Raw genomic sequence first — 20,535 nt, 5'->3', positions numbered from 1 at the left:
CGCCCGCCGCCCGCCCAGGCACTGCCCGCGGAGCCGCCGCCGCCGCGTCCGCCATGGACGTCCGCCTGTACCCCTCGGCGCCCCCGGTGGGCGCGCGGCCCGGGGCCGAGCCGGCCGGCCTGGCGCACCTGGACTACTACCACTGCGGCAAGGTAGGGCGGTGGGGGCAGCGGGGGGCGGCCCGCGCCTTCGGACCCAGCCGAAGCCCGAGCGCCCCGGGCTGGAGCCCGGGCTGGAGTCACCTGGCGGCGTCCTCTCGGGGACACGCGCGGGGGAGGGGGGTGCCGGCGTCGCCCACGCGCGGAGAGGCGCACACCGCAGCCCCGCCGACGGGCACACGCCGCTCGCACGGATCCCTGCGGTGACACTCACGCCCCGAGTTGCTCTCATCACAGGCAGAAGTCACTCCGACAGGCGCTCACGCGACGACAGGGACACTCGCGCGTACCCAGGCCCCCCGACAGCCTCCATTCATTCACCAGCGGACCCGCGGTCACACCGACAGCCACGCACCCGCCTGCAGCCTCGCCGTCCCGCCCGAGCCACCCTGGCAGTCACGCACAGTGACACGCGCCCCTCGCCCACACGCACACACGGTCACACCGCCGCGCACAAGTCACCCGCACGCCACACACCTTGCTCCACGCCCGCCCGCCCGCGGTCACGCCCAGCCACAACGGGGGACGGGCACACAAAGAAGGCGCTCCGACAGCCAAACGCTCGCACTCCCGACGACTCCCACGGGCACACGCCGCCACGCACAGCCGCCCAGGGACGGTGACCCTCGGGCACACTGACCGCCCTGACGGCCACGGCCACACGCGGTCACGCAGGGTCAGCCGCAGCCGCAGCCCCGCGCCGCCCCTCCCCCACCGGGTCAGCCACCCTCGCGCGTCGGGGTCCAACTTCTCGGGCTTCGCGGCGCACTAATTGGGCCGCTGACTAATTGGCTGTTCCTGCCCGGCGGGCCGCGGATTCCGAGTTTGCAATGGCCAATCCAGGCCTGCTCCCTCCCTGAGCGGTGCACGGCGCGTCCCTCCAGGCCGGGGCTGCCGTGAGGGGGGGCCGCCCTCCCCTCCCGAGACCGGCTCCCCCACTACTCCCAAACCCCGGCCAGATCCCGCGGCGAAGAGAGTTAGAAGCTCCAGACAGGAGGATCCACTCGCGCTCCCCCACGCCCCGCAGCCCGGGTCCGTTAGGTGCACCTGCGCCCTCTGCGTCTCTTCCTCGCCCGGGAGGAAACTTTAAAACTTAGTTAGGAGCGAGACTGTCCATGCGTCCGCGAGGTCGGTGCATCTGTCCGGGGCCGGCTGGAGCCGAGCGCGGCTCTTCGTCACTCGGAGCCCGGATTGAACGGCGCGCGTGGGTTTCCCCGCGGCCGTGGCGCAGATGCGCGGGCTCGGTGGCGCTGCTCGGTGAGTGGTGAGTGCGCGTCGGGCGGTGGGATCGCGGCCCTCCCAGGGTCTTAGCCCCACCCCACCCCCTGGCTTTTCCTCCGGCCCCTGGCTGTGGGGGTGCTGTGGCACGCGGGGCTCCCGCGGCCGGGCCTCTGAGTGCGTCCCGAGGCCCTGGGGAGCGGCCGGAGGAGCCCTGGCGAAGCCCTCCGCAGTTTGCCCCTGGCGGGGCGTGGGGTTGGGGCCATAGGGCCTGGGGCGGCCGGAGGGTGGGGGTGGGCGGCTAGTGAGGGCTCTCCAGGATGGCGGTGATTATCTTTTGTCCCGTGACCGGCAAAGTTGGAAGCCGAAGAGGGGGATGGTGTGTGTCCTGAGGAGAAGGCTGGTTCTCTGGCTGTTTCCAATCTGATGGAGGAAAAATTGATTTAAAGTAGCAAGTGGAGTCTTCAGGGAGGAGAAGACAGTTAGGTGTGGGGGCAGCTGGTCTGTCTTCTGCCCTTGGTTTTGTTATTTTTTAAAATATGAAGTTGGCAAGGCTCCAGCCTCTGGTTTGGGGATACGTCTGGGGATTGGGAATTTGTGCCTCAGAGTCTCGGTAGGTGGGTGTCCCTCGTCCCGGGAGTCCTCCTTGGGGGGCTGGTGTTTCTGTAAACCTCTCTAGAGCAGGGCAGTCCCGTGTGGGAGCCTCTGGGAGGCGGCACTCAGCCAAGGGCCCTGCTCTATCCTGATGCTCTGTAAAGCTCTGACTCAGCACCATGCGTGTGAAAACCCTGGCCGGGAGGGAAAGGCACAGGGAATGAGAAACTGGTGATTCCGGCTTCTGTCTGTGGTCTAGGACCCGCACCTGTCCCAGGGCTGAGGGTGTGTCCAGGTGGAGGAGGGTGGCCAGCTGAGCCAGGAGGATGGGCGAAAGAAAGGTCTGGCCTTGCACTTGGATGTGCGGCACGCTTCTCGGTCCTTCAGGCTTGTGGCATGGAAGGCATGGCAAGTCACTTGGCTCAGCTAGGGGTGGGTCAGAGGCCTGTTAGAAGCAGATCCCAAGTGGACAGGGGCCTTCCGTAGTGGTGGTTGGGGGATGGGGCATTATGACCAGAAGCTGATGGGGAGGGATTGGGGAGGGAAATGCCCAGGCTCCATCCTTCAGCTGGTCACTGTCAGAACCGGAGGAGAAACCAAAGTGCAGCCGTGGTCACACTTAGGGCCCGTAGATGGGGCTGCAGAACCAGGACATGGGCCGCACACTGGGGCTGGGTCCTTGGTGTCCAGACAATAGGCTTGTCCCCCAGAGACCCAGGCCTGAGAAATACAAGGGCAAGCATTTGCCCAAGTGATACCGGACAATCACTGTGCAGTTGACCTGGAAGGGCCCTTGGCGACTGTTCCCTTGGTGACTGTCCCCTTAGCGATCTTCTACACAGAGGTTCCAGCCTCTTTAAACCAAAGTCACGAGCAGTGGCTGTTCTTTTGGTATCTCTTGTCTGAGAAAATACACAATGGCAAAACGCTGCTATGGTTTTATTTTTGCTTTAGATGTGTATTTTATTAATCAATAATATTAGCATGCATTTAAAAAAATAGCTTACCAAGATGTGAGGCAGGCACATTACTTATTGCATATAATAACAGTGCTTGGTGAGCAGAGGTGCTTGTGGTCCTGTGGCCCCTAGGATCTGGGGCACCATTCTGGGAACCATGGATCCCCTCCTTCCTGGCTTCACAGAAGGGGAAACTGAGTCATGGAGTAGTGTACTCAGAGGTTACAAGGCAAGAAGAGAACAGAGCTGAGGCCTGAACGCAGGTTTCTTGCCTCTCAGCTTGCCACTCATCTGGCCTCCCCACAAGCCTCTGTTGTGGTTGGGGGATTCGGGGGCTGTGACAGGCTTCCTAGGGTAACTGTGAATACTCTTCATTCAGATTTTGGCAGGGCACTTCACCACACTGGGCATTGTCTGAGGCTCCCTGCTCCACTAGGGCAGACGTATGTAAGCTGGCCATTGGTTTGGGCAAACCTGGGTTCAAATCTCCATTGTGTCTTTGTGACCGAGGGCAAATGGTTTCTTAGCTCATTTTTTGTTGGGATATGATTTACATACTATAAAATGCAAATGTTAAGTGGACAGTGGTTTTGATGGCAACCACCATCCCATTCCAGATATACTAGTAGAAGCATTTCCATCACTCCAGAAAGTTCCCTCATACTCCTTTCTAGTCTACACCCCTTACCCCTCCTCTAGAAGAAACTGCATATCTGATTTCTATTATCAAGCTTTGTTCAAGTTCAGTTTAAGTGTACAAAGTATATTTAAGTTTTAGAACTTCATAGGCAGCATATATATTTTTGTCTGGCTTCTTTTTGCTCAACACAGTGTCGTTAAGATTCATTGTATTGTGTATATCCATAGTTTGTTCCATTTTATGGCTAAGTTATATTACATTGTATGATGTAGCACAATTGCATTATCTATTCACCTGATGATAGATATTGGGTTTGTTTCCAGACTGAGCTATTATAAATAAAGCTGCAGTGAACATTCTTATAAAAGTATTTTTGTGGGTGGGACAAATAATTTAATATCTCTGAGCTTCGTTGTTCTCCCAAAGACAACATTGACTGCCTCAGAGGTTTGGGAGGGTTAAATGAGGATGTAGGCTAGGATAGTCCTTGGTACATGCCAGCTATGAATTACATAATGATGGTACCAACCACCTGGAACCTATCCTGGTAAGAGGCTTAGCATCTCTGTGTTTTAAGCATCTTTCATCACTGGTCCAAACATCCTTCAAGGCCAACCTGGGTATGACTTTTTCCATGCAGTGCTCCATGGCCAACCACCTTCTTTCTTCCTCCATGCTACCCCCAAACTGGTACTGCATGGGATTCAGCATGTTCTGCCATCCATCAATAGATCAACAGTTATTGAGCATCTCTTTGTGCTAGGCACTGTGCTGGGCAATCGATGCTATAGCATTGAACAAATATAACTCAGATCGCTGCCCCCTGGAGCTGATAAATAGTATGGAAGTCATAAGCATATGGGTGAAATGTGTGGTGTTGTGACCAATGGCAATACAGTTATGGAGAAAATGAAGCCAGGAAGAGGGTTAGGGGTGCCAAGGCCAGGTGCTGGTTTGCAAGTAGGGAGGTTGGGGAAAGCCTTGTGGTCTCAACCAGTGGTTCTCAGATTTCTGTACACGTTAAGAATCACCTGGCCCTGGCTGGTGTGACTCAGTTGGTTGGACATCATCCTGTGCACCAAAAAGTTGCCGATTCGATTTCTAGTCAGGGCACGTGCCCAGGTTGCTGGCTTGATCCCTGGTAGGGGGTGTGCAGGAAGCAGCTGATCGATGTTTCTCTTTCACATCGATATTCCTCTCTCTCTCTCTCTCTCTCTCTCTCTCTCAAAGATTAAAAAAAAATCATCTGGCAAGATTTTAAAAACAGATTTCTGGGCTCCCCACCAGAGATTCTGATTCAGTGGGGCTGGGGTCCTGAGAACTTGCATGTTTAATGAGCTCCCAGGTGAGGCTGCTGCTGGTCCAGCAACCACACTGTAGGTAGTAATGGTTTGGTTGTTTGTGGGCTCCCAGCAGGCAGGAACCATGCCCAGCACCTGGCACAGTGCCTGGCCCATAATTATTCAGGAAATATGTGCTGGTGCGTGAATGAGTCAACTCTTCACCCACCCACACAGCTCTGGAAACAGCATCTTGTACCTGGATTGGATCTACACAAGTTTGGTTATGAATGATGGGCGTCTCCTTGTGATAAAAATCCATGAAGTCGGAATTGCTATTCCCACCTTATCTGGACTGGAGATACGTGGGGCCTGCTCAGTGTCCCTGCTGGGTGAGGTCCCCACAGCTTCTTTCTGCAGGGGCACAGGTGGATGTGGGTGGGACGTGGAAAGAGCCCTGGGCCAGGTGAGCTCTGAGCTGAATTGGCGGGTCCCAGGGAATTCTGGAAGGATGCCTGCATCTCTGTTAGGGGGTTCTTTTTTACTTTCCATCTATAGCTCCTCCCCCAGCCTGTCCTGAAGGATCCTCTAGGATCACACTTCTGTACCTTACCAATCTCAGGAGGGGTAGCCCAGCCTGGTACTGCTGCCCCCAGTCTACTGGCTGACCTTGAGCGTGGCAGTGGCCTTCTTTGAGCAAATCAGTGACTATGAGCCTAGTGAGATAGGGAGCTGTGGTGTGGAAACATAAGGAAATAAAGGCTTTTATAACTGTTGTAGTGTACTCAGCAAGGAAGAGGATGATGATGAGTCCTCACAGGGCAGTCACCACTATCTCTACTTTAACTTTTGTATCCCCAGGGCTGGGCTGGCACATAAGTGCTCAATAAGTACAGGGTGGGCAAAAGTCGGTTTATAGTTGTTCGTAATTACTCAATAATAATAAAAGAATAAACTTGGTTTCCCATATTCACAACTGTAAACCCACTTTTGTCCCACCCCGTATTTACTGAATGAATGAATGAATGAATGAATGAATTCAGGGTAGCCTGTAGTACCCTGTGGCTCGAGGAACTTAGCATCTATTTGGCTCATAATCTGAAGACGTTGTGGTGAGCACATTGAGTCCACAACAGGGCTGGGGCCAGCTATCTTTTGGCTGACCTGTCATTCTTAGGGGGCCATCCCTGACAGAGAAGACCCCCGGACAGAGCCCAGCACAGGGAGCAGCCAGCGCGTCGGGATGAGCAGATTTGAGTCTGTGCACGCAGGATAATGCCCCAGGCCGCACCCTTGTCCCAAGGACTCTCCTACAGTGTGACTGTCAGCTCTGTGGGACTCCGTAGGGCCATCTGTTTTGCTTCTCCGATTTACTAGAACTGGTCTCAGAATAGGAAGGCAGCATATGTTCTGGAGCCCGGCAGACCTGGGTTTGCACGCTGCCTTACCATGGTCGGCACAGGCAAGTCAATAAGCTCCCTGTGCTTCAGTCTCCTCTTCTGCAGAATGGGCACATCACCCCCCTGTCCCCTATGGGGCTGCCTGCTAAGACGGTTGGAAATCAGGCACGTACAGCACGTAGCCCAGCAGGAAATGCGTTCATTTCTATTCACAAAGAGCAGCGCAATTGAAAGTTAAAATGCCAGGGGAGCCTAGTTTCAGCGGGGGCTGCTGGAGGACGGGCCATCCCCCCAGTGCAGGGGGTCCTCCTAACATCAGGTGTTTCCAAGCCTTGGCCTCTGGATTGGATTTTCCCGAGCCTCTGATTTAAGAGGTCTCCTGTTGGACTGTTCAGGATTATGAATTGACAGGGAGCTGCTCATTTCCTCTGCGCCTTTCTGTTTCCTTCTTGAATCTGTGTGGGAGGGGAGGCAGAGAAGACTGGTTCACATCGAAGCTGCCCCGTTCACTGGCGTGGACTGGTGACCCGTGCACGTCACGTAGCCACTGCAGGTCTCAGTTTCCTCATCTGTACCAGGGGCCCTAATGCCTTTTTCATAGCATTGCTAGGAAGCTCAGATTGAAGTAGCAGATACGGGAGTTCCCTTTAGTTTAGAACAGTGTTTCCCAGCCTCGGCACATTGACATTTTAGACCTGATAGCTCCTTGTTGTGGCGGTCACCCCATGCATTATAGGATGTTTTATAGCAGCCCTGGTCTCCATCAACGAGATGCCAGTAGCAGCCCCTCTCTAGTCATGAAAACCAAAAATGTCTCCAGACTTTGCCAAGTAGCCCCTGGGGGAGAAGGTCGCCCCGATTTGAGAACCACAGATCTAGGAAGCGTGGTGCAGGCCAAGTAGACAGCAAAGGTGATGAGAGCGGCAGAGGTTTAGGGTTCTTGCTTTCTCTCCAGTGTTTTAGTTCTGTGTCTCTCTGTCAGTAAATTCTCCATGTGGTTGACAGTCATCTTGTTTACGTGGACCCAAAACCTACACAGTGGTTTTTCAGCATGGTTAGGAGCAGCAGTAAAAACATATGGTAAGTAATTATTAACTTAATGAGTCGTGGTAAATTGTAATTTTATATCTTATGAAAACATGTGGTGTAACACGGTAATAAATTCTGATCAATTATCCTGAAGCTTAAACTTGCTCTTGTACAGTTGTGATTTCTGGTGTCTGCTAGAGTGAGCAACGTTGCAGTCTTCCAATATGTAATTACCTGTTTGCTGCTGGTTTACAGGTGTTCAACAGGTCTTTATTGAATGCCTACTGTGTGCTGGGGGTTTCAGCCATGTCCCGAAGACTCAGTGACTCAAGGGGAAACTTGTCCTTCCTGGATGAAAGGCTGTGTGGATCTGTAATTTGTTTTTCATTTTATATGTAACTCAAAATGTAATTCATAATTAAACATATACTTGTCTGGGGAAGCGACAGTGCCAGGGGCGTGGGAAGGCTTCACAGGGCAGAGTCTTACAGGAAATGCCAAGAGGCCACATGGGGGGCGGGTGTAGAGTGGTGGGAGGGCATTCTAGGTAGAGGGAGCAGCCATTCCAAGGTGGCTGGGAGGGTGGTCTGGGGCGACTGTCAGCCTAGGGTGGGGAGGCCTGCCTGCAGGGAGCTGGGACACCAGCAGAGACCATCGTGAAGAATGGCTCAGGCCAGACTGGGGAGTTTTAAGTAGCAGAGTTCCTTGGAGTCCGAAGTGTGGTGCAGGTATGGAGTGTTTGCTGTTGTTGGATTCAGACTGTTGTCAGCAACTGCGCCTTGGTCTTCTGCTGATGGGAAAGTTTAATAACCTGTGTTTGACTTTCCCCAGTAGCCAGGGATGCTCTGCTTTAGTGCAACAGAAGCACCTGGAGGGCAGTTAGAACACAGATTGCTGGGCACCAACCTCAGAGTTCTCAGCAGGGCTGAGGAGGGGCTGAAAATGCACTCTGTTAACTAGTCAATGATGCCAGTGCTGCTGGGCTGGGAGGCACACTTAGAGAACACGGCTCTAGACTAGATTATGGGAGGTTGTCCCTCCTTGCCGTAGGGCCATAGGGATGTACTGCTGGCTTGAGCATGTAGCTCTGGCAGGGACATGGTCAGGTATCCCGGAGACTCCTGCCTTCTTCAGGCCGCCTGCAGGTCATGAGGGAGTCTCCTTCACCTTGGAGAGACTCTTACATTGGGTTCCCTGGACACAGACTCAGTTGGAGAGTTGCTGTGGGAGGTTTCTTTGGGGGGATGTTCTTAGGAGGTGCATCTCTAAGGGAGTGAGGAAAGCTTAACTGATCGGAGGGAAATGCTGGCCCAGAATGTGGTTACCCATGAAGGCATCTCACCGGGAGCTCTGAAGGCCAGGGGGCTTTCCATGCCTTAGATTCTTGCCCTCCCCTGTCAGTGGCTGTGGTAGTTCCCTGTGGCAGGGAGCAGTTCCCAGTGGAAGCTATAGCTCTGAGCCCAGCAATGACATTCCCAGCAGTTGGGGGATGAATGCATAGAAAGGGGAGCACCACCATATCAAGGGGATGCATCTTGGGGAGAAAACTCGCCTTCCTCTTGTTTCCAAGAACCATGAGTCACTCACTGAAGGTTCTTCTCTATTTCATGGCGTGAGTGAGAGCTGCAGGATAGCTGCTTCTCAGGTCCGAGTGGAGTGAAAAAGATCACAGTGGAATTTTCTGGGGCCCAAGGAGATTCTCCTAATGTTCCATGGTAGGAGTCTAGATTCTTGGGCTGTGATGTCACATTTTCCTGTTTGGTGTGGAGGACTCCAGACTGGTTTCTGATGAGCTTCTGGGACATGCCTCAGGGGCTCACCTCTGGGCAGGGCACCATGGCTTTCTCTTGGGGCTGGAGTCCTGTCACATTCTTCAACAAGAGGCTCTTTGCCCTGCCTCCACCTTGATGTAGGTCAGTGTCCATGGCTTTGCCCTTCACCATCTCTGAGCTCCCAGGAAGGTCAGAGGCAAAAGAGTGGGTCCCTTGGAGCCATAATTACAGGATATCATGGCACATCTTTTGCTCATTACTCACTCCAGATTGCATTTCATTCTTCTATCATTTCCCCCTTTTATCCTGAGTACCCCCATTCTTTATTTTAAAAATTGTGTTTTTGACCCTGGCCGGTTTTCTCAGTGGTTAGAGTGTCAGCCTGTGGACCAAAGGGTTGTGAGTTCGATTCCTGGTCAAGGGCACGTACCTGGGTTGCAGGCTTGATCCCCAGCCCCGGGTCAGGGTGCGTGTGGGAGGCAATCAGTAGATGCGTCTCTCTCACATCCATGTTTCTTTCTCTCTCCCTCTCCAGTCTCTTTAAAAATATCAATGGAAAAAAATATCCTCGCGTGAGGATTAACAACAACAAAAATTGTGTTTTGTTCTCCGTAAGATACACAGAAACAAGAAATTAGACAATAAAGGGGAAAAGTGGGGGTCTAGAAGAGAGGAGAGGTAAAATGTATGTGCTGTATCTGCCATCTTGAACTAAAAGTCCCCGCTAATGGATTTTAATTTTTAAAATGTATTCTATTTTATGGAGAAAAGTGGGATAGAAATAAGCACAGACTATTCTCTGAGCTCTCACCACATCTCAGGTACATTCACTCGTATTATCTCATTAAGTCTTCATAAGAACTACGATAGGCACATAGGTCCCCATTTTGTGGGTGAGCTCCAAATGGGTCAGGTTTCAGCAAGCTGCAGAGGAGCGGTCAGCAGAGCTGGGCTTGGCCTGTGCGCGCTCTGCCCCTCTGCCCTGCAGCCTCCACCCGCCAGGTGCCAGGAGCGCCCTCCTCTGCGGGGGTGGAGGAGTGGGTCAGCTTGCCCTTGTTTTTGCTGTTGGTGTATTGGCTCTTCCGGGGGCCAGGGGGTTCCCAGCTAGGCCTCCTGCCTTGGTCTTCAACTACAAACATCGTTTGCTAATAGAGTGCCTCCACATTAGAGCTAATTAATCCGTGCTTATCTCAAAGTGGGGCCTCATTTGCAGGAATGATTTAGAGACTTGTTGGAAGTGAATCCAACCCAGGAGCGTCGCCCGGGATCAATCTCGTGCATACACTCCGCTGTTCCGTTGTGCTGTGCTTTGGCTCGAACTGAACTTGACAATGTGGAAGGTGGACTCTGGGCCTTTTGTCGCTTATTCATTCTGCAAATTTATCGAGTGCCTATTGGGTGCTACCTACAGTCTTTAAAAATATCCCTCCACCCCCATGCTTTCCCTGGTCTATAAGACCTCCCGAGCTGTAAGTTAATTTTTATGCAAAACCAGATAGTGGATTCCAATGTGACTCTCGAGTTCAGCGGAAGTGCCTGGGTTCCTAACCTGGCACTTGCAGGCTGTGTGGCTTTGGACCTGTCACTTAAGTTCATGGAGCCCCTGCGTCCTCACGTGACCTTCACTTGCATCTCGGATTGTGGTGAGGCCTCTGGGACATCAAGTAAGTCGTCCCCTCCCTCATTCCTGATGCCAGGTGCTATTCAGGCCATCGAGGCCCCTCGTAGGACAGCGAGTGTGGGCTCCATCCCAGTTTTTTTTAAATAAACAATAGAGTCCAAGGAGCTTCCCAGTTCAGAATAGGTGTAGTGCTTCTGGCTGGGAAGGTCTCTTTTCTCTCCTGTATCGGTTCCCTTTTGTCTCACTGCAGCTCCCACAGGGACTCTGTAAGGTCCCATTAAACATTCAGACACACAAGACTCACACAGGTGACACTTGGGACCTGTCTCCTCCAAGGAGCTGGGACAGGAATCAGCACCTGCCAGCAGAGCACATGATTGCTCCTCGGTCTCTGCAGTCACCCACCGAGGGGGCCGGGCGTGCATCTTTGCAGACTCCCCACCCCCATCCCAGGTTTTAGTTCAGGGGCAAGGGAATGAGACCCACAGAGGGTGAGCTGGGAAGCCACCCTGGCTTAGAAGCCTTATTCCCCCAAAGGACTCCTGTTGTTTGTTGCAGTTTCATTCTCTTTCCTTTAAGGGTCCCTGCAAGGGGCGTGCCAGTTTCCAGAGTCACTGTGCTCAGGAGAACCTAAAGCGTGGCTTCTTTATCAGATATTTATAATTTATTTATAGTTTCTTCCAGTCTAGATGCAACTTACCAACCAGGGGTCATTTTTACATAAACAGAGTTGCCTAGTAACATAGTTAACATCCCAACTTCATCAGATTTCCAGGGGACTTATGCTAGGCAATAACAAAGGTGAAATTCTTGTGCAAAAGGGAAAAGGGTTTGGTTAGTTTTTTACTCAGATTCGCATTCTATTTCTCCCGAGGGGTGGTGTTTTTTGGCCTCTATTTTGGAGGAACGCATCCCTCAGTGTGTTTTGTAATATATCCCATGTTTCTGGACAGTTTCTGGTTGATCCATAGACGATACATACACATTCTGGCCAAGAGATATGCTTTGGGATCATTGGCCTCGGATCCAATCCTGGCTTCTTAACTTAATGAGTTATTTCATTTATTCATTCATTTGTTCAGCTACCCAAAGAACATTCACTGCCTGCTGTCAGCAGGGCTGTGTGCTAGATGCCAGGCCTGGGCAGGTGACTAACACCTGGTCCTAGCTCCTGAGGAGCCACTGTCTTAATAGAGAGACAGGCAAAAATAAGCCATTCCAAATGGGTGTGGGGCCATCACACCAGGAGTAGTCAGGGAGGTCTTCTCAGAGGAGGAGACATGGGCCTGTATTTAAAGGTGAATTTGCCACATGAAGAAGGTAGAGAAAAGCATTCCAGGTAGAAGGAACAGCATGTGCAAAGGCACGGGAAGAGATGACAGTGTCAAGCGATGAGGCTGGAGAGGGGAGCATGGGCATTTAGAAAGCTACTTCATGTCTCTGGACCTCAGTTCCCTCATCTACAAAATGGGGTTAACAGCGCTTCCCTGTTTATGAAATTAAATGAGATAATAATGCATGTTTAAGCACCTGGGATAATTTTAATTTCCTTTCGAAATATGTCTATGGATGCCTAAGGGCCAGGCTTTGATTTTAATACTGAAGGGCCTGGCCACCCACCTGTGCAGTGCAGCACTTCCTCCCGGGGCTCTTCTGTGAGTTGTCTCATCTCTCTTGGATGAAGCACTAACTGTTTGCACGCTACCTTGGATTATGTCTTACAGTATCAGTGAAGCACATAATTGTGTTTTCCTAATGGCTCGACATTAACAATAAGCCGTGACCCTGCTGAGGCGTTCTCTGGGACGATTTTCCATCTGCCGACGGCCACGCATCTGTCTGATGCCCTGTCAACACGTCCTGTCATTTGCTGCTTTGTCTTGCTTTTCTCAAAGGTGGCCGGCCACCTCCCACATACCGGCTGGGGATGCTTAGCTTTGGGGGCATTTACTATCCAGTGACCACGAGTCACACATCAGGATGAGCTGAGGAGCCATCCTGGCCACGATCGAGATCCTTCTGATGTGTAAATTGGATCCTGTCATTTCTCTGGGCAATACCGCCCAGTGGGTCTCCCTTGTGGCTCGGTGAACTCTTACCGACCTATCAAACCTCTGCTTACTACCTTCCAGTGGCTTCCCCTAGTGTGTAGATAACATCAGAGGCCTTTCTTGGCCTCTGGCTTCTTGTGTGATCTAGCCCCTGCCTGCTCTTCCAGCCTGTCCAACACACCAGGCTTTGTGCTGGGGATACCGTGCTGAGCAAAGCCAGCCCTCCCCCTGTTGATTCCAATCTAGCTCCCCAGGCCTGGGTAGTTTTCCAGATACCCACATCCCTACTCTTTATTGCCCGAGGGCCTTGCACATGCCCTTCCCTTTGCGGCCATGGCTGGCTCCTACTCATCCTTCAGGTCTAAGCTTTATCCTCACTTCCTCAAAGACTCTGGCCCCCTAATCTGTGCAGTTCCCCCATTATTCTCTATCATAGTCTCCAGTGTATTTTCTCCCATTGCGTGAGGTATCTGTGAGATTACTTGAGTGTCTGCTCCACCTTGAGGACAGTGAGCTTTCAAACCACTGGAGTCGTGTTTGTTTGCTGCATCCCTGACTCCCAGCACCTGAGCATGGTGTCCGCTTGTAGTAGGTGCTCAATAAAACGCTGTTGACGGAATGAATGAATCAAGGTGGTGGTTATAATTTCCAGAGATGGCCACTGTCACATATCCCAGGCTGTGTGTTCAGGAATAATTCCCTCACCCTCTCTGGGCCTTACTTATTTGGGCACCGTTGCCAAGAGTCATAAACACATCTCTGTGAGAGACATGGTGCCTGGGGCTGCAAGTGCTAGTACATGTGCATTAACACTGGAACACCATGCCTCACCTCCAGCCCAGCCCAAGGGAGAAAACTGAAATGGGAGTCGAGAGGGTTGATGTTCGAAATCCTCATCATTATGGTTCTTAATGCTTGGCCCCCGGGGCCAGGGCTGGCGGACCTCAGCGCAGCCACCCTGTCTGTCCACTTCCCGTCTCCCTCAGGTTAGCGACCTTGCCATTTGCAGGGGGAAGGCGTCACTCCCGGTTGCTTGGGTTGGGGTATCTGGGGCGCAGCCAGAGTGGCCTTCAGAGATCACAAGTCTCTCTCTAGTCCGTGAGGATGTTTCTGTTGAGCAAGCAGGACTTTTGGGGGACTTTTCTCCTAAAATGGTCACCCTTCCTTTTTATTAAACGGTAAGTGATGAAGACTATGTTTCAGAAATGGGGAGAAGGATTTGTTACTATCCCCCAGGCAGACTCAAGAACAGTGTTTACTTGGGCACTTGGCTTAGTATTTAACGCTGCAAACTGCTCCGCCCCAGCCTGGTCCCCCAGAAGCCTCTTACCCATCTTTCTCTTCTCCCCTCCAACCTCCAACGTGTGTAACTTACTTATTTATTACGTTTATTGTTTATGTCCCACCCCTGCCACCAGCTTTACGAGGGCGGGGCTCTGCCATTTGCTCATGGGTGTATCTATGGGAGCAAGTGTAACTGCCTCTGGTCTCAGCATTTACCGTCTCACCTGGGAAACTCCTACAGACATGTTTTCAAATTTCTGCTCAAGTGCCGCCCCTTCAGGAGGCCTTCGCTGCTCTCCCCAGGCCTCTCTCCTTGCCCCGCCCCAGCACCTGGCTCACCAGAGGCTCCCTAGGAGCTGGGCTGCTCTCTGTCCCCAGGAAATGGGGCCTTGAACGCCGTGTCCAGGAGCTTGGACTTGACCTCCAGGATGGTGGGAGTTGAGGTGTGTTACATTTCAGAACAATCTTCGTGGCTGTCCTATAGGGAAACACTGGATGGGGCAAGAGTGGATGTGGGACGACAGTTGTGCAGTGATCACTATGGTATAGGAGTGGCTCGGTGATGGCTGGAGTTGCCCTATCTGATAGGGTAGCCCTGGCCACATGGGGTGATTTAAATTTAAACTCCTATCCAATCAGATTTCATTCCTCAGTTGCACCAGGCATCTTCCTATAGCAAGCATGTCAAACTCGTGGCCCACAACGAATATTTTTGTGGCCCAGCCAATATAATGGTAGGTAAGAAACGTTTCGATAAAAATTTCGTAACTTAATTTTTACAATATCCTGTTACACATAATTACTAATAACAAACTACAATGTTCACTAATGACTGATTACTATAATCGTGTTGCATTCATTTCCCTTACACGACTTACGCGCAGGCACACCATTTCTCTCCACTAATACCAGCAGCGAATATTTTAGCAGCCGATTGCCACGTCATTAGTCTTGGACTGACTTGTTTGGTGTGCGCAACAGGAAATATTTTGCTTTCAGAGAACAAGAAAAATAGGTTTATTTGCGTTATGCTTATTAATTTGTGCAGTTATTCAGTGTCTGGTAAGTTAATGTTCAAGAAAAAAATATTAATTTTTATTAAAATGCTCTATTATTTTATGATAACGATGACTCATTTATTTCAGCCCTTTGTATTCAGCGTGTCTCTATCGAAATAAACCTACGTTTCTATGAAAATCGAAGCTTTTGTTTTTTTGTGGCCCACATAACTTAAACCTTGTTTATTTGGCCCGTGTTAGCCTTTGAGTTTGACATGCTTGCCTCTAGACTAGCCCCTAGTGGGCCGTGGAGATACAGAACTCTCCCATCATCGTGGAAAGCTCTGTGGGCCCATTCCAGTGTGGCATGTAGTGGAGGGTGGGAATGGAGGGTCATGGAGAAGCTTGGGAGATATTAGGAGGGAGAATGTATGCGATTTGGGGATGGTTTGGATGGGGGGTGTCATAGAGATGGGGTGTCAGGGATAAGACTCAGGCTGTTGGCTATGGGCCGAAGCAGAGCTCCTGTGTCAAAGGAGTGAGCATTTTTATGGCTCTTGTTAAGGTGTCCTGCCATTTTCCAAGGGGGTCATGCGTGTTCAGCAATAGCACGGGAACGCGCCCGATTTATTGCACCCTTCTGCATGGCTTATTATCTTTTGAAAAACCTTCCATTGTGTATATACCTCTTGCCAAATCTGCCTTCACTTAAGTCTCACCTGTGGACCAGGAGGTCTTTGTGATGAGGGAATTATATGTACATTAATGCAGATTTCAATAAAAAGAGTTATGTTTGCCATTGTGGTACAGTCCGATGCTGTTTAAATGCCTTTGGTAATATCTCAAATCAGATGGCAAATAGAAAACAGGAAAGTTCATAATAAAAAATGAATTAGGGCGATTAGCAAAAGGTGAACTTCTTCCCTCCTCGGGCGACAGGCAGAGTTGACCGAGCTTTGCAGGGTGCCTCCTGTCCAAACACATGTCTGGATTATTACAGACTCCGTGGTGGCCCTGGGGTCTGCTCAGCACATAGGACTTGGTTATTGCATTTAGTTTTGCAAAGGTCATGAACATTCCCTTGGAGGGGACGCCAGGGGCTCACACCCTGGGGTAAGCGGGATGGGCCTCTTGAAGACGGGTGTCTGACTCAGGGCGGCCAGGAGCTGCTGCTTCCAGGTAGGAACATCAGCGGCCTTGCTCCCCCTCCCTGCGTCCTGTGGGGCCCTGGAGAACCCCATCCACCCCTCTTTCCAGCACCTTCCCCAGGGGTGCTTTTGGGGAACCTTTCCCAGCTACCCAGCTATCTGGTGCTGGGGGTGGAGTCCTTTGAGAACGAGGTAGCGGCCTGGCTGGTGTAGCTCAGTGGACTGAGTGTCGTCCCATGAACCAAGAGGTCCGGGTTCAATTCCCGGTCAGGGCACATGCCCGGGTTGCAGGCTTGATCCCCATTAGAGTGTGTGCGGGAAGAAGCCCATCAATGTATCTCTTTCATCAGTGTTTGTATCTCTCTCCTCCCTTCCTCTCTGAAATCAATAAAAATATATTTTTAAAAAGAATGAGGTAGAGGTAAAGGCTCTAATTAACTATTGTAAACACTGGGACTGGTTTCTGTGGCTTCAAAGAGAAATAGAATCTTGTTGACTGAGTAAAAAGTGTGTGGGTTTGGAGCTCAAACCAGAAGGACGTGGAGCTTCCACCTCAGTAATGTCGGAACTCACACTCACCCAGAGCGGGACCATGGAGGTCACACCACTGGTGGTCGGGTGGTTATGTCCACATTAGCTGGCTCACCTCCACAGTCGATGGTCGGGGTTGGGTGACACCCACGTGAGCTATGATGGACAGGTTAATACCATCCGAGTTAGATGACCTCCACAGGGGGCTGGTAACTACCGACCTTAAGCTAGAGCTTGTCAAACCTTAATTTGCCCGTGAATGGCATGAGGCCTTGTTAAAACGTGGATTCTGGTTCGGTAGATCTGGGGTGGGCCAGAGATTCTGCATTTCTAACAAGGTCCCAGTGATGCTGAGCCTGTGTGCAGTCCAGACGGTGTGGGCACCTCAGTGAGTGGACAGAGTGCAGCCAACACTCTTTACCAGGCCCTGATGTTCCAGAAGCTGTCTTCCCCAGAACAAGCAGAAACCATGGCAACCGGGATGTATCACGTGGGGCCGCAGCCCATCCGGCTGGCCAGGAGAAGGGCCTGTACCAGATGCCTCCTAGCAGTGGAACTGCCCACGGGGACCCCTCAGCCCTCCCACCCTGCCCGAGACAGAACTGAGAAGTTCTGGGAAGATGAAATATAAACTGTGGGTTTCAAATCAACCTCAAATTTTATTATTTAATTTTATTTTTCAGTCCCATTCCAGAAAGCCTGTCTTGAATGAGATAGGTTGGAGCAAACCTCCCGCCCCCGACCCCCCACTCTCACCCTCCCTCTGTCATCTCTTGATTGGGACCCTGGAAGGAGTTGCCAGGACGATGCTGGAGGCAGGCGGTGAACGCTGGAAATCGTGGGAGGGAGGGCACGAGGCCAGTGGGCTCTGCAGTCTCCACAGACATGCAGAGAGGGAGTGGCAGTAATATCCCACTTTACGCAGACACTCACCCTAACCAAAGGGGCCCGGTTAGTAGGTGGCAGAGCTGGGGTTTGAACCGGGTCTTCTTGCTACAGAACTCGTTTTCACACTGCCTTTGGCTGAATGGGGGCTCAGAGCTACTGTGGCCGGAAAGAGTGCATTTTTGGTTGAGGAGGGGAGGAAGGAAAGGGGAGAACACCAGGTAGACAGACCCACTGGGCCGGCTGTGAGACCTTGGGACACCTTCCCAACTTCTCTGAGTCTTGCTTTTGGCTTGGCTTGTTTCTTTTTGGTCACTTATTCGTAAGAATGCGTATGAGATATAAAAGTATATATCATCCCTTACAAGATTAGAGCCAAAGAAAATATAAAATCAAACAAATTCTAGGCGGGGAATGAAAGCAGCTATGTTGGCTCAGGCTTCTACAGCTCTTGCAACTGGCCTGCAAGTCTGGCTCTGGGCTTCCTGGCGGACAAGTGAAAAGGGAAATGGGTTTACTGCATGATCTCTTCCTTTGGGAGAAGAGGCTTGGCGGCTTCTCACAGGAAGCACAGCCTTCACTGGCATTTGAAGCTAAAAGAAATGTCTCTCACCAGCCTCGTGGAGGTTCTCAGGCCTCGGTCTCCCAGATGTAAAAAGGGGGCTGAGACCCTGGTCCCTTGCCTCTCTGGCTGATCCTGGGGAAGGCGTGGGTATACTGTACCTGGTGCATGCCTGCTGTGTAGTGGGCCCCTGAGGGCAGAGTTCCCATCCCTCTGCCCCATCACAGCTAGTTCCTGTCAGTTTCTGGGTAAAAACTGAAGTCAGCACAAGGTCAGCCCAAACACACCCGGGCTTGCCCAGAGTACAATTCTGCTGTCAGAACCCAGGCAGCAGGGGGAGGGGTGTGTGTGTGTGTGTGTGTGTTGGGGGTGTTGGAAGCTGCTTAATAATGGGATAGATACCAAGGCCAGTGGGGCTGTTTGACAAAATGAAGCTGGCACACGGCATTGTGCATACGCCCCCAGAGTAGTGGGGTGGGAGGATGAATGAGGGCCCCTTTGGTTTGACCATCTGTGTGAATTCGAATTCTGGGAGGGCTGTGGGGATCGAGGGGGTGATGACAGAGGACGAAGGGAGACAAGGCTTGGTGCGTCCTCAGGCGCGCAGCATGGCCCTGTGGTGGTCGGCATGTTCAGCGAGGAGGCACCTGGGATTCAGCAACCACCATGTCCCAGTGGCTCACCAAGTCACTTCCCTTGGGTGAGATTTGTTTAATAGAAGCTTGTAGTTTCTCAGCACTTACAGGTGCTGACGGGGGCATCACAATATTGTGAAATTAGGCAGCAAATCCGACTTTATTTCCAGCTTACTTGGCAAGGAAGCAGCCACCTTAGTTAGCACCGATGGTTGGGTATGACAGAGCTAAAATTGAACTTGGCAATTACCGCCCGTGAGCGGTTCTCGGTGCTGTGAAAGGAAGGTTCCATGGAAATCAACCCTGGTAATCACAGGGTTTAAAATTAGTCAGTTTCTATTAAGGTTGCTCTGTCAGCATATGCTTCGGAGTGGAAGGGGAGGGGGAGAGTAGAAACTTGGGTTCTGACTGTCTTGGGTTCCCTTGTGTTCACCTGCACCAAGTTTTAAAAAAAATTACATGAGTTACCAGGTAAAGGTTTGAAAGACCCTGTGTTACTATCATGATGCGGGGTGGCCATCTGAATGATGGCTCACTTAAAAGCCCGTTTCTTTTTCTGTGTGTGAGCTCACACCTCTGTCTCAGCTTTTGGGTTTTCTCTAGACTTGTGAGCAGTTTTCCAAACAGCTTCCTGCCTCCCCCGCCCCCCCCCCCCCCCGTTGTTGTATGTGAAGAACGCAGCTTTTGTTTGGCCTCTCCTGGTCCCAGAGGAAGCAGTGATCTGATAATTGTTGAAGGTTTCTGTGCCCTTCATGGAATTATTCTCATCAAGCCTTGACTAGACAGTTTCAACAACCTCAGACATTGTGCCCATTTTGCAGACAGACAGTGAGAGGCTGGCGGGCATGTGGCTGCTGGTGCAGAGAGAGTCAGACAGAAAGGTAAAGCTTGCACAGATTCAATTCTAAGTTGGCCTGGGGTATGTGCATGGACCCTCGTGAACGAGAAGATAGAAACTCAAGTCAACTCATTGCTTTGAGCCTCAGTTTCCTCATCTGTAAAATGGGAACTTGTGCTGGGCAGAGTGAGGATTAAATGAGATAGTCTAGGACAGTAGAACCTTAGCACCAGTGGCTGTTGTTATGAAGAGTGATATTTATTGTCCACCTACTTTGCGCCAGGCACTGTACCAGACCCTTTCCAAAGGCGATGGCTGCGTCACACAGAGAGCCTGAAAGGAAGTCTTAAGATAAATCAACGCAGGCGCAGAGAGGGTGTAAGTCTGTCCAGATCCTCCACGTGAGTAGGACTAGGGCCAGGATTCCAACACAGGGGGCCCGACACCCCGAGCCTGGCTGCTGTTCCTGCCCCTCCCTCTGGGAACAGCTGAACAAGAAAACAGGCAGCCGGGATGAGCTGCCTCTTTGGCCCAGATGAGAGAAGCATTAAAACAGAAATATCTTCTCCAAAGGGCCGTGGCTCCTCCACAGGAAGCTGAGTCATCTCTCTTTGTTTTGAACCATCGAACTGCCTCAAAATCCAAAAACTAAAACTAAAACTAAAAAGTGCTGAGTTCCTTCAGGGTGCACGGCCCCTCCCTGGCTTCTCCCCAGAAGGAGCCGAGCCGAGGGTCTGTGGAGCTGGGACCCCCTCCACCCGGCATTGGCTACCGTGGCCCAAATGGTGCAGAATGAAGAAACCCACACACTGGGGTTTGCCCTGCTGCCTCAGCCTGCCAGGTGGGTGCACCTGGCCCAGCCCTGCCTGCCCCATGGGGGGCGGGGCACCCTCTCAGGGTGAGTGCCTCATGGTGAGGACACTGCTCTGTCA

At 51.7% G+C, this 20,535-nt stretch overlaps 1 protein-coding gene across 1 annotated transcript in view; it reads left to right on the top strand.

The window, feature by feature from the left end:
* Positions 1-53: 53 nt before the first annotated feature.
* TOX2 (TOX high mobility group box family member 2) overlaps positions 54-20,535 on the top strand; it is a gene marked incomplete at its 3' end in the record, with an annotated part of 110,961 nt that continues 90,479 nt past the window's right edge. The window contains 1 exon segment of the mRNA XM_014458135.2: positions 54-152. Within this exon segment, the coding sequence (XP_014313621.1) occupies positions 54-152 (99 nt within the window).

This window comes from Myotis lucifugus, unplaced genomic scaffold, assembly GCF_000147115.1.
Source record: "Myotis lucifugus unplaced genomic scaffold, Myoluc2.0 scaffold_90, whole genome shotgun sequence".
NCBI classification, from domain to species: Eukaryota; Metazoa; Chordata; class Mammalia; order Chiroptera; family Vespertilionidae; genus Myotis; species Myotis lucifugus.
Note: the sequence above shows the minus strand (reverse complement) of the source record. Positions and strands in the feature narration are given on the sequence as shown.